Source organism: Sturnira hondurensis, unplaced genomic scaffold, assembly GCF_014824575.4.
Source record: "Sturnira hondurensis isolate 20B ecotype Veracruz unplaced genomic scaffold, ASM1482457v3 Scaffold0013515, whole genome shotgun sequence".
In the NCBI taxonomy this organism is placed as follows: Eukaryota; Metazoa; Chordata; class Mammalia; order Chiroptera; family Phyllostomidae; genus Sturnira; species Sturnira hondurensis.
The window spans coordinates 8,019,633-8,032,460 of record NW_028086146.1 but is presented as its reverse complement, the minus strand read 5'-3'; the positions used below and the strand labels follow the sequence as shown (position 1 = coordinate 8,032,460).

Sequence of the window (12,828 nt, the reverse complement as noted above, 5' to 3'; positions counted from 1 at the left end):
TAAATTAATCAAACATTTTATTGTAGAGTATATCTTTGTATCAAAAGCACAAAAGAGTTTTATTCTGAAAACCAGTAAGATTGTGATGTTACGTAAGTATGATTCAGTAAGTCCAGTCCATTTGTATGGGTACTAAGTGCCTTATCACCTCAGTTAGTTAAAACAAGGTGCAAATGAGGCCACAGTTACAAGTCGTATCATCATACGGGTTCCTTAGCAATATTTGGTTTTTCAAGTTGAGACATGTATATCTAATCCCAGTTAGTCATCTTCCAAATGTTTGCTACTAGTCTCAGTGGAAGTGAACCAAAGGCTATATCGAATATAAATCAAAGTTCATGTTCCTGTAAGTCCAAAGATTAATTTTCAAATAGCAAAGACAGCATAATTAAAATTGTCATCTAATTCCAAATAAAGTGAAACATCAAATATCCTGGCATATCTGAGGTGATTATATATGAAGTAGTAAAGCTCAAAAGCATTCTACGGTAACTGAACTATGGAGAGAAATGGCAAATGCAGTAAAAGCCGTCATTACCGATACAGAAAACCACATTCTCACAATTAGTTGGCAGCTGGAGACAGTTAGCTCTAGAAGCCGTCTATTGCCTTTTAAAAAAGTCCTCAGGCTACATCAGAGTGAAACAAACAATAAACCAAATTTTAAAAGTCAGATCCTTCTTCCCGTTTGTTCTTACAGGCCATGAGTATCCTTTTAAAACTTGCTCCCTGAGAGATCTCACATTATATCAAGAAATTAAGAGTGAGCTTGAAAGTTGGTCTTATTTTTTAAAAATTTATATTAGCTTTATCACTTTTTTAAGTCACAGTATCCCTTATTAGTAAAAAGTCAACAGGGTAAAATCAATTTCTAAGGAATACACTTTTGAGAATACTTAAGGATTTAATTTAGTGTCTATATAAATTTGATATTAGAGTCAAGGATTTCTTTAACTGATGGTGCCGAAAATACAAATGCAATATTATTTTAAGGAGAAAACTTTTTAAAAATTGGTGTCACCCAGCTTATTTAGTAAAGTAGATTATCAACTACTGATTTATTGCTTTTAACATGATAAAACACCAGATGTGACAGCTAAATTAGTGATAGGATACAGGACATTTTTGTCTTTAATCATCTTTACAGAGTAGGGCATGTGCATATCCATATAAAAAGACTGTAGCAGATGCCTCCTAGAATCAACCAGTTCTTGTAAACATTGTGTTTGTGCAGATTTTCATACTTTGATTCCAAAATTGAGAACAATAAGATTAAAGGCAAATTTAGTAGCAAAAAACCAAAGTTCAGTTTGACTTCTTGTAACTTATGGTACCACTCCTCTCTTCAGAAACAAAACAAAACAAAACAAAAAAATCTAGCAGCACATAAAAAAAATTTTACAAAACATTTCAGTACTCTTTTTTCCCCTCCCATCAAAAACCGAACAAAAATAAAGTGCAGCACCCATAAAAGTGTCAAGAAAATAGCCAAGTTCTTCCTTTCTTGTAACAAAATAGTACTTGGCCTCAGCAGTCTTAACCAAATTATACAGTGTCCATCATTTTGGGTTCATCATCTTCTTTATGTACCACTGAATTTAAACTGCAGAGAGCTGTATCGATAGAATGCTGAAGATAATCTGGATTCTGAAAAAAAAAAGTATAGGGAAGAAACAATGGATAATAACTAGGTTTAGGCTAGTATATGCAACTACATAATCAGCCTCACATTCTCTTTTTCTCTGCAGTGAAGGAAAGTAGGAAAGAAGATGGACTTTGAAGTCAGACTTGGGTTGAAACACAAGATAGAGAGATAGAAAAATAGATTATGACCACTTAATCCAAAGAGATGTGATAAAGAAGGAAGATGTATGTAAAAAAATAATGCAATAAACACTACCTTTTTTCTTCTTTAAAAAATAGCCTTTAAAAAATACTGTGTATTGCCCTGGCTGGGAAGCTCAGTTGGTTAGAGAGTTGACCTCATTCACGGTTCAATCCCCAGGTCAGGGCACATAGAAAAATCAACCAATGAATGTATCAGTACATGGAACAACAAATCAATGTTTCTCTGTCTCTCTCTCAAGTCAATTAATTAAAAACATTAAAAAAAAAACTAATTATTTAATCATGCAAGGCTACATCTTCCATGTGATTACACGTAGCTATTGATAATTTAAAATACAAACATTGCTTTAAGTCAGAAATGTGTATTATTATTTAATTACAACAGTAAATACTAAATATGCAACATGAATAAGAAATTATAGCTATCTTCAGTTTATGTTGGTTTCTCAAAGGTTAAAACAAACTCAAGTGAGAAAATCTTTAATCTTTTGAGAGGTACTCTAATCCAATTGTTAAACATTGGGAAGCACAGTTTTAGTTTTTCTTTACTTTTTAAACAGAAAAAGAACTCATAAATGTTCTATTTGTCCATTTCTAAAACTATGAACAGAAAACTATACAATAAATGCAAAAATAGCCCTGGTTGGTGTGGCTCAATGGATTAAGCACTGGCCTATGAACCAAAGGGTCACTGGTTCAATCCTCATTGGGGCACGTTCCTGGGTTGCAGGCCAGTCCCAGGTTGGGGGGGGTGAGAGGCAACCAGCTGGTATTTCTCTCCCTCTCCTTCTCCCTCCCTTCCCCTCTCTATGAAAATAAAAGCTAGCCAGAAGTTGTATTATTCCCAATCAGGTCTTTGTGAGTAAAGTGGCACAAATAGCTGACTGAGGTCTGGGACACTAAAGTGACATTGGACCTCAGTTCAGGCCCTGCCTCTACCACTTAGTATAATGAAAACCTCAAAGTGAAAACAATTTATGACAACTTAATAGAATTAAAAACTAGTATATAGGATAATCCTAAGGTAAATATTACTTATGTCTTTATTAAGAGACCTTGGCTTAGTTTTCTCAAAAGTAAGGATAATGACATTTGGCTTATTTCTCAAGATTGTTGTCAATTAAAAAAAATTAAAAGCTAAAGTGTTAACCAAATTTAAGTTTTATAAAGAATTATTAATATTCTTATCACATTATCCCATTCTCCAAAGAAGCTAGGACCCAAGTCTAAGGGCCTTCAGACAGAAACTCGATGAAGACCAGGCCCCAGTGTTCCACTGAGCGAGTGCCAAGTATGAGAGCTGGCAAAGGAGATTCTCCAGAACTCATCTAACCCACCTTCCTAAGAACTATAAGATGTCATCATGAAGACACTTTAAAAAATAAAAAGTAATCAATATGCCTAACCATATCTATACTTCAACTCCACTGATATTTTCATCTAGTAACATTCTCAACACATTTCTTGTCCCAGTTCTCGACCAGTTCTTCCCAAGAGCACATGACTGTCTTGTCTTAGACATTTCTTATATATGATGCAACAGTCTATGGTATAGATGAATGAGCAGTGACGTGGATAGAAATCCAGGATTAGAATATTAGCTCCATCATTTATTTTATAGACTCCAGGCAAATTACGTTCCCTCCATGAGCCTCAGTTTGTAATATCAAGGAAAATGAATCACAGGGTTTTTGAGAAGATTAAATGATAGTGATTTGCAACTTATAGTCTGATGTAATAAAAATGGGATGTTATTATTGTTGTGGTAAGTTTTTCTTCCAGATCTCCTCTCAGCTGACAACTCAGTCCCTCAGGTTGCCTCTCATCTTACACTTCCCTCGACCAGTTGACAGCCCTGTGCATCTCGCCGAAAGCTTATCCCAACCCTTCTCTCCCTCAGAAGGAGTAGACTGAGATGCTCTTCTCCCACCATGAGAGTTGGTCTGTTAGATGAATTAAATCTAAACCACTCTGGTAATATCAGCAATTCAGAACTGTCAAAATTGTATAATCCCAGGTCCTCCACCAAACTGACTTGCAAAGGGATGCCTGTAGCAGATCTCGGTTGCTATCTTACATGAACACAAATTTACTTCTCTCAAATCAAAAGCAACTTTTTGGTAATATAATATTTCATGATTACTTTAACATATATCTTTCCCTCTTATGATAAAGATATCCTTCAAAAATATTTTTCCTTTGCATTCATTATATGCATCATAATTGTAGATTTACATATTGGATTTGACAGTGACTTCACCATAAAGTTCTCTTGGAAAGATTAGTTCCCTGTGGGTTATTTCTCAAAGAACTGAAGAGAAAATCATTACTATAGTTAAAGAGCAATAAGAGATAACCTACTGGGCAAATCAAAAGAGAGTATTACTTACATGTCTAACTGTGGGGTAGCATGACTAATTATTTAAAAATCAGACCTTGATTATTTCCATTCTTCAGAGTAACATTTTTGGCTGACTTAAGTATGATCAACTGTTTTCCTTAAATTGTCCCTTTGGCTTACAATACATATAACAACTGAAATGGTGAAATTACAAAGACATAAGGTCAAGATATAGAAAATCTCAATTCTTTCTTCATGAGATTTAAAAATAAACACAGGGCTCTTCTCACATTGTCTTTTGAGACTTCCCTTTTCACTGTATAGGCAAAAGACTAAACATTAAGCTAAAGCTGCTCTTAATTTAAAATCATGGGGCCTGGAAATGAAATATTACTGGGCTCAATTAAAATGCTACTAAAATAAAAATGGGAAGCACCTTTCTAAGGATAACCTAAAATTTTAACCCTAAGTAGTATTAGACAGACCAGTAGTCTAACCTCCTCTTCTTGGTGACATAAATTCCTTCATGTTAGTGACGAGGTTTTATCTTACTCTAACAGCAGACTTCAAAGAGGCTCAAACAGCTGGCCAGTACTACTAGAAAGAACAGCTCAGCATAAGCTATATTAATGTGGACTAAAAATGTTATATATGTCAGGCAACACCAACAATTAGCAATACTGAATAAACTCATGCAACACATCATCTTGGTTGCCAATTGTACGTATGCTTTGAAGCTAATTTCACTTTAATAAAATCTTAAAACGGTATAGATCTACTCTGAATGAGAAGTTCTTTGGAGTCATCTTGAGAATTTATGATTCAGCTGATCAATAAGTAACACTTACCTTTAAGAATGCTTAGGCACAATTCATTTCCTATATTTAAAAGAGTGGAATTTGGTTTCTCTCTTAATAACTAAGAGATGGAACAGATTTATTGCCAAAACATGGCATGAAATGAAACTCCAAGTTATGTTCTGAGGTGGCCACACATATATAAGAAGAGTAGTAGTCTAAAAGAAGAAAAATGTGAACTCTGCATTTATAAATAAACATTTGCTTTTCCAACTTACCTGTGGTAAGGATTCTAATAAACCTATAGATCCAACACCAGAATGTAGAACATGATTCTGAACTGTCATGGGCTGAAAACTGGGTGATTGAGAATAATGTCTGACTCTTGACTTGAAAGCTTCAAGTTCATTTTTGAATGCTTCAAAATAACCTTCTTCCTCTGCCTGGAAAATACCAAACACAAAGAATGTGTTTTTGAAGATTTCCAAACTACACAGTAAATTCTAACAAGCATATATCAGGTCTGAAATAGAGTAAGTTAAGATGAGAGGAACAGTTTAAATGTAGAAACCACCAAGGAATATTAGTGATTGGTTTGTTCCACTTCCATATGCTTCAGCAAAATAAAAAAAATAATCATTCTTTAAACACACAAATATGTAACAAGAGAAAGTAAGCCTTTTGATTTTCTTGTATTTATCTGAGTTCTTGATAGGATACAAAATAGTCCTCATTTACCCTCTCACATTCTCGACTTCCCTTCCCATTGCCAAGAAACCACCACGGGATACTCTTAAAACCTTTCAGTTCTCTACCAGCTAGTGAGGGGGCACTATTACCTGCTTCTAGTGATTCTAATTCTATACTCCCTATCTGTAAAAGCCACGAAAACAAAATAAAACTCAACACTCAATATTTCTTATGAAAACATCTTAGTGTTTAAGAAAGTACCTTCTTTTCAATATTACAGAAAGAAAAAAGTATGATGAGTTATGTTGAGGTATGGAAACGCCCTCTGATGATGGATAATATAAACAAAATTTCCAATACAAGACCCCTTATTGGCAGTAGCCTCCATTATTTCCTTTTCAGATAAGGAATGACAACACAGATCCTACACTAATAAAACATAGGCTTTAAGTTCAAATGGTAGGAAAAAAAGATTTTGTCTAAGTCCATTTCTTATTATCTCTAGGTCGATTTGTCTGAAATGCTGTTTTTTCTTTAATGGAGTTTAGGTTGTATAACTAGATTAAAAGCTGTGGATCAGGAATTAGCATAAATATTTATACAAATAATGTAGCTAATGTTCTATGGTACCATTCTATCTTTCTACAAATTTAGAATCATTTCCTTGATTATATTATAGCACTTCACTCTGGTCAATACATGGCACTTATGTGGACATACAGAATATCATAAAATAACTCGTCTAAAATGGTTATGTAATAAACTGTGAATTGAATCAAGTGGCACAACTGCTGGTCTCAGGCACGCCCAAGGCCTAGAGTTTTGGATCTCGAGAGACTTGAGTAACTTTTGTTTTTATTGAGTAACCTAAGGGGCACTTGCTTATTAACTCCTCTATATTAACTTGCTCACTTGTAAAATAGGATAATCCTCATAAAATGTCATGAGATTTAATGAATTAATCCATGAAAAGTTCTTATAATAGTACCTAGCACAAAGTAAGCATCCATGAAAGCTATTTTTTAATTTTAAAAAGTTATTATTCTGTACCCTGGCTGGGTGCGCAGTTGGTTACAGCACTGCCCTGATATGTCAAAGTTGTGGATTTGATCTCTGGTCAGGGCACATACAAGAAACAATCAATAAATTAAAAAATTTTAAAAATTATTATGAACAAAATGTTAAGATCTAAAGACTTCAGTGCAATTTTGCCAAAGTAAATTTCAGAGAATATACATAGTGTGGCTATGTTCATTATCCTATTAAGAACTAGTTCAAACAGAGCCACTAATGTAAGATGAAAAAGTATGTTTTTTGCATGCCTGTGTATTAAGTGAAATTTCAAACAGTTATCAGACCTAGCTAAAATATCAACTCAATCATTTACTCATTAAAACTGTATTATTTTGGAAAAATTTCTTCTTTAGGCTACACTGTAAAAGGGTTTGGAGCATTTAAGGTGGGACTACTACCACCCTGACATACAACACTTTTTAATTTAAAATACAACACTGTCTTCTATTTATAAAAGGAAGTAAGTTAACTGAAAAAGAAAACAGAAATCATTTATAATTCTGCCACCCAAGTAAAATCAATGTTAAACTTATGGCATATTTCCTTCTAACTTCTAATTATGTATACTAAATTATTATGCATATGTAAGAGCATGTAAAATATATGTACAGTTGACTGGACATCCACACATACTAGGAAACAGCTCATTAGTATATTTAATACTTTAGATATCAGTTCTGGAGAGGCATTCCCTCTCTCTCTGAGCTGTGACTTTTGTCTTTGTTATTCTTTTGCCTCTTTAGTTTTACTGCTTATATATGTGTCTCTTAATAATATATTGTTTAGCTGTGCTCGTTTTTGAACTTTAAAAAATGTGATGTATTTTAAAATGGTGCTGGAGCCCTGGCAGGTGTGGCTCAGTGGATTGAGTGCCTGCCTATGAACCCAAGGGTTGCCGATTTGATTCCCTGTCAGGACACATGCCTGGGTTGTAGGCCAGGTCCCCAGTTGGGGGTGCATGAGAGGCAGCCAATTGACGATTCTCTGTACATAGATGTTTCTCTCCCTCTCTTTCTCCCTTCAATCCCTTCTCTAAAAAAATAAGTATTTTTCAAAAAGTGGTGCTGGAAATACCATTCCATAGCTTGTCTTTTTTTTTTTTACTCTCTTATCTTTTATTCATGCTGATGCTGCTTCATTCTGTTTAAGAGACATTTGGGTGGTTCCTAGGCTTTTTGCTGTTATAAACAATTCTGCTATGAACATTATGGTATCTAGTGCACATTTATAAGTTTCTCTAAGGCAGTAATTCTCAAACTTTATGGTCTTAGGATTTCTTCATACTCTTGAAAGTTACTCAGGAACCTAAAGAGCTCCTGTTTATGTAGACTAATTTTATTAATATTTATTGTGTTAGAAATTAAAACTGAAGAGTTTAAAAATATTAACAAGCTGTGGCTGGCGTGGCTCAGTGGATTGAGCGCTGGCCTGTGAACCAAAAGGTCGATGGTTTGACTCCTGGTCAGGGCACACGACTGGGTTGCAGACCAGGTCCCCAGTTGAAGGGGTGGACGAGAACTGATCAATGTATTTCCTGAACACTGATGTTTTTCTTCCTCTTCCTCTCTCCCTTCCCCTCTTTCTAAAAAGTAAATAAATAAAATCTTTTTAAAAATTAACTGAAATAGGCCCTGGCTGGTGTAGCTCAATGGATTGAGCGCGGGCCTGTGAACCAGAGGATCGTGGTTCGATTCCCAGTCAGGGAATATGCTTGGGTTGCAGGCCGGTTCCCAGCAGGAGATACACAAGAGGCAACCATCCATTGATGTTTCTCTCCCTCTCTCCTTCTCTTCCCCTCTAAAGATAAATAAAATATTTTTAAAAATTAACTGAAACATAACAATAACATATATTGCATATTAACATTTATAACATTTTTATTTAAAAAGTCTCTTAAGCAAATTTAGTGAGAAGTCTAGCTTATAACAGAAGATAGCTAGACTCACACATCTGCTTCTGTATCAATGTCTACTACACTCATGATAGTGAAAATGGCAAATAACACCTTAGCATTAATATTACGAAAAAATTCTGATTCAAGGCCTCTTAAAAGGGTCTTGCAGACTCTTGAGTGTCCCTGACCACATGCTGAAAAATCTGTTTTCTAGGATATATACCTAGGGGAATTTCTAAGTACTTGTTCAACATTACAAGAAAATGTGCCAAAGTGGTTGTACCAATTTATACTCCCACAGGCAGTGAATGTGGATTTCTACTGCTCTACTTCCAGTACAACTTGCTAATTTACTAATCCAGTGAATATGAAATGGTACTTAATCTTTCTAGACATTTCTATTTTTCCTTAACATGGCCAACATCATCCTGTATACATAAATACATATCACTTCTTTTAACTTTATAGCAAAGTATTATCTCAAATTAGAAATTCTTCAAAATATAATTTTAATGGCTGCATAATATTCTTACATTATTCCACAGTTTATTTTTTAGTCATTCATCCTTATTGAATTTTTTACGTTGTTTCCTATTTTTCATTACAAAAGTCTGACGTCTCATTAAGCTTCAGGTTTAAACATGGACTTATCTATTTCATTCAACAATATACTCTCAGCATCTTAAACGGCTGTGCTTTTTGCATTGACAGTTAGTTTATATTTATTGAATAAACGATGGAATACTAATTTTCCTGAATATAGACATTTATTTGAATAGGTCTCAATTTCACATACATGGTATAAAGTCTCTTATATAGATCCCTTATGTCTAAATTAGCATGAAATCAGCAATACAACTTTTCTTTCCACTACAAAATTTACAGAATTTAACCTGTGGCATCCTAGTTGAATGGCTTCCTTTGATGTGTATGGACAAAAGAGGTTAAGGCCTAACCTTCCCATTTAAAAACCAAATAGCTACTTACTTTGGCTTTCTGGAAAAATAAACGAAAACACCCTCTTGGATCCACATTACAGTTTTTGGCCATTTCCATTATAAACTGCATGACAACAGCTTGATGTGCTATTTGTTCCATTAGAGCCCCTTTCTGAAAATAAATAGATTAAAATTATAACAAATACCTCTGGAGACATTTTAAAAAGCTTATAGAATTTGGGAACAAGAGAGATAGGGGGGACACAGAGAAGGCATTACAAAAAAAGTTTCCATGTGCTAACTAAAATAACTAAAAAATATTCCCACAGAAAACTCAAGTATATCTGAAAACAAAATTGTAATCCCATTTAAAGACTACCTGCTTTCATTTAATGTAAAAAAAAAAGTATATAAGAAAACTGAGGTTCCTAGAAATTCAAGGTCCACACGATACCTGTTCAGCTTCTAGATGAAAACACCATAAAATAAGATATTTGGCAGTTTCTTCACATACAAGGTACGGATGGTCAGACAAAAATCTCTGACTATCATCCCACCGACTCAACATACCTGTAAAAAACATGAATTAAAGCATGAATATCAAGTATTTTCTTGTAAGTAATTATATTTTCAAATGATTCTCTTTTAAGATGATTCATATTACCACAGCAATATATTATGGTAAAAAAGCAAATGAAGAGGGATAAGATTCTTTTTAAGCAAAATGCACTATATTTAAATAGCTTCCAAAATTCACAGAAGGTTTTATTTCAGACAATTAGGCTTAGGTAGAGTGACTGGTTTAAAGCAAAATTCCTGCACCTGGAGAATGCCTGAAGTCCGAGGCAAATTGAAATAGCTGGTTATCTTAGTCAATACAAATTATTTTAAAAATATATTGTATTTATTTATTTTTAGAGAGAGAGAGAGAGAAAGGGAAGGAGGAAGGAAGAGAAACATTTATGTTTGTGAGAGATACATTAATCAGTTGCCTCTTGCACACCCGCAATGAGGGTTGTGGCCCGCAACCCAGGTATGTGCCCTGACAACGACCTTTCAGTTCAAAGGCTGTTGCTAAATCCACTGAGCCACACGAGCCAGGGGAATATAGGTTTTAAGAGACTAAAAATTATTTAGTCATAGAACACAATATTTTCTATTAGATGCAAAAGACAACAAAATCTTGAGAAACTACACTTAGCAAAGATTTAGAAGGTTCAGAAAAGTTACATTCTAACTTATTAAAATATGTCTAAGATGATATGGCAAAATGTTGATAGCATGGGAAACCAATCCAGTCAGTGTTCTAAAAACAATGTATTTTAAACATTTTATCACATTAACATTTAGTCATGATGACTGCTTATATGCATGGAAAACAAAATCTTTTAAAAATTAGTTAAGCCTTGACTAGTGTGGCTCAGTGGGTTGGGCATCACCCCACAAACCAAAAGGTTGCTGGTTTAATTCCCAGTCAGGGCACATTACTGGGTTGTGGGCCACGAGCCCAGCTGGGGGTGTGTAAGAGGCAACTGATCAATGAATGTTTCTCTCACACATCAATATTTGTATCCCTCTCTTTCTGTCTCCCTTCTCCTCTCTGTAAAGATAAAATATTTTAAAAATAAATAAATAAAAATTAGTCAAACATATGAACAAATGGCTGTCACTTTGCTTCAAAAAATCAAACTAATCTAAATGTTAAGGTGTATCTTCATTTTTATCCAAATTACTAAGAACTTAGTAAAAAAGTCAATACCACCCAAGTGATCATGGAACCAACAAGTGTTGAGCTTTTATTTAACTTTGTCCCGTCAGCTTTACACTTGAATAAATTAAGTACAACACTGTTGGCTTTAGGGATTTTAGACTCATCCAAATAAGTCTGGATGTTACTGAATTATCATGAAAATTTTATAAGGCCATCTTAATAGCCTGGCAGTAAATCTTTCTTCTAAATACAAAACAAACTTCTATACATTAAGGTTCCACATTAGAACACAAGAAAGAACAAAACTGAGGATGTATGTCTTACTGAGAAATCCATCTTTAACACCACATGGGAATCAATTAAAAATAAGTGATTAACTTTTTCCACTCATTTAAAAAAAATGGGAAAAAGCATTTTAGCATTTCCTTGTGAAGAGTTTTACAAGCTTTATAAATTTCCTCAACACTTTGAAAACAGTAATTACGCCATTTTAAATTCTGAGAAACAATGATTATGGAAGCTACTTGAAACTACTCAGATTATAATTAAAGAGCTTAATAACTTCTGAGGGGGACGTCCACCAAGATGGAGGCATAGGTGGAAACACTGTGCCTTCTCCCACAACCAAGTTTGAATACAACAAGGGTTTAGTAAACAAAGATGCAGCTGAAGAACAGAAAATTGAACTATATGGAAGTCCAACAACAATGAACCATTCAACCGGGACGGGTAAGAGGGGCAGAGCCAGCAGCAGAGCAGGGTCAGGCAGGAAAGATACCCCGACCCAGGCCCGCAGGTAGCCAGGGTAGCATCGCGGACCCAGTGAGGGTGCGGGGCGGCAGGCTGGCCGGGGTCACACATTTGCGAGCAGATAAACCAGCAGTGGAGTGAGCAGTGAGACAGACTGCGCAGCCCTGGCAGCAGAAGGCGGTAGAAAGGACCGCCATTACTTTCCTTTGACCCGGCCCCCACATACAGCGTCACAACCCAGAGACTGAGTGGCCCTGCTCTGGTGAACAACTACGGCTCTGCTCCTCATATGTAATAGGCGCGAATAGTCCAAAACATGGCTTAAGAAGAACTCAAAGCCCCAAAGCCTATAACTCTAAGCGAAAAAGAAATAGCGAACCTCTCAGATGCACAGTTCATAACACTGGTGATCAGGATGCTCACAGAACTGGTTGATATTAGTCACAAATCAGAGGAACATATGAAGGCTAAACTAATTGAAATGAAGGGAAATGCACAGGAAACCAATAGCGATGGAAAGGAAAATGGGACTCAAATCAATGGAATGGACCAGAAGGAAGAACAGACCAAACAAAAAAAAGTGAAGTTACAAGAATTTAAAAAAATGAGGAGAGGCTTAGGAACCTCCAGGACATCTTTAAACGTTCCAACATCCGAATTATAGGGGTACCAGAAGGAGAAAAGAAACAGCCACGAGTGGAAAACTTATTTGAACAAATAATAAAGGAGAACTTCCCCAGTCTGGCAAAGGAAATAGACTTCCAGGAAATCCAGGAAGCTCAGAG

General features: G+C 35.1%; 1 protein-coding gene across 1 annotated transcript in view; it reads right to left on the bottom strand.

The window, feature by feature from the left end:
- CDC37L1 (cell division cycle 37 like 1, HSP90 cochaperone) overlaps positions 1-12,828 on the bottom strand; it is a 28,755-nt gene continuing 15,927 nt past the window's right edge. Inside the window, exons 4-7 of the mRNA XM_037061770.1 lie at positions 10,037-10,152; positions 9,632-9,754; positions 5,265-5,429; positions 1-1,647 (exon numbers count right to left, since the gene is read on the bottom strand). Coding sequence (XP_036917665.1) covers positions 1,546-1,647; positions 5,265-5,429; positions 9,632-9,754; positions 10,037-10,152 — 506 coding nt within the window. The 3' untranslated portion in view covers positions 1-1,545. The remainder of the gene's footprint in view (positions 1,648-5,264; positions 5,430-9,631; positions 9,755-10,036; positions 10,153-12,828) is intronic.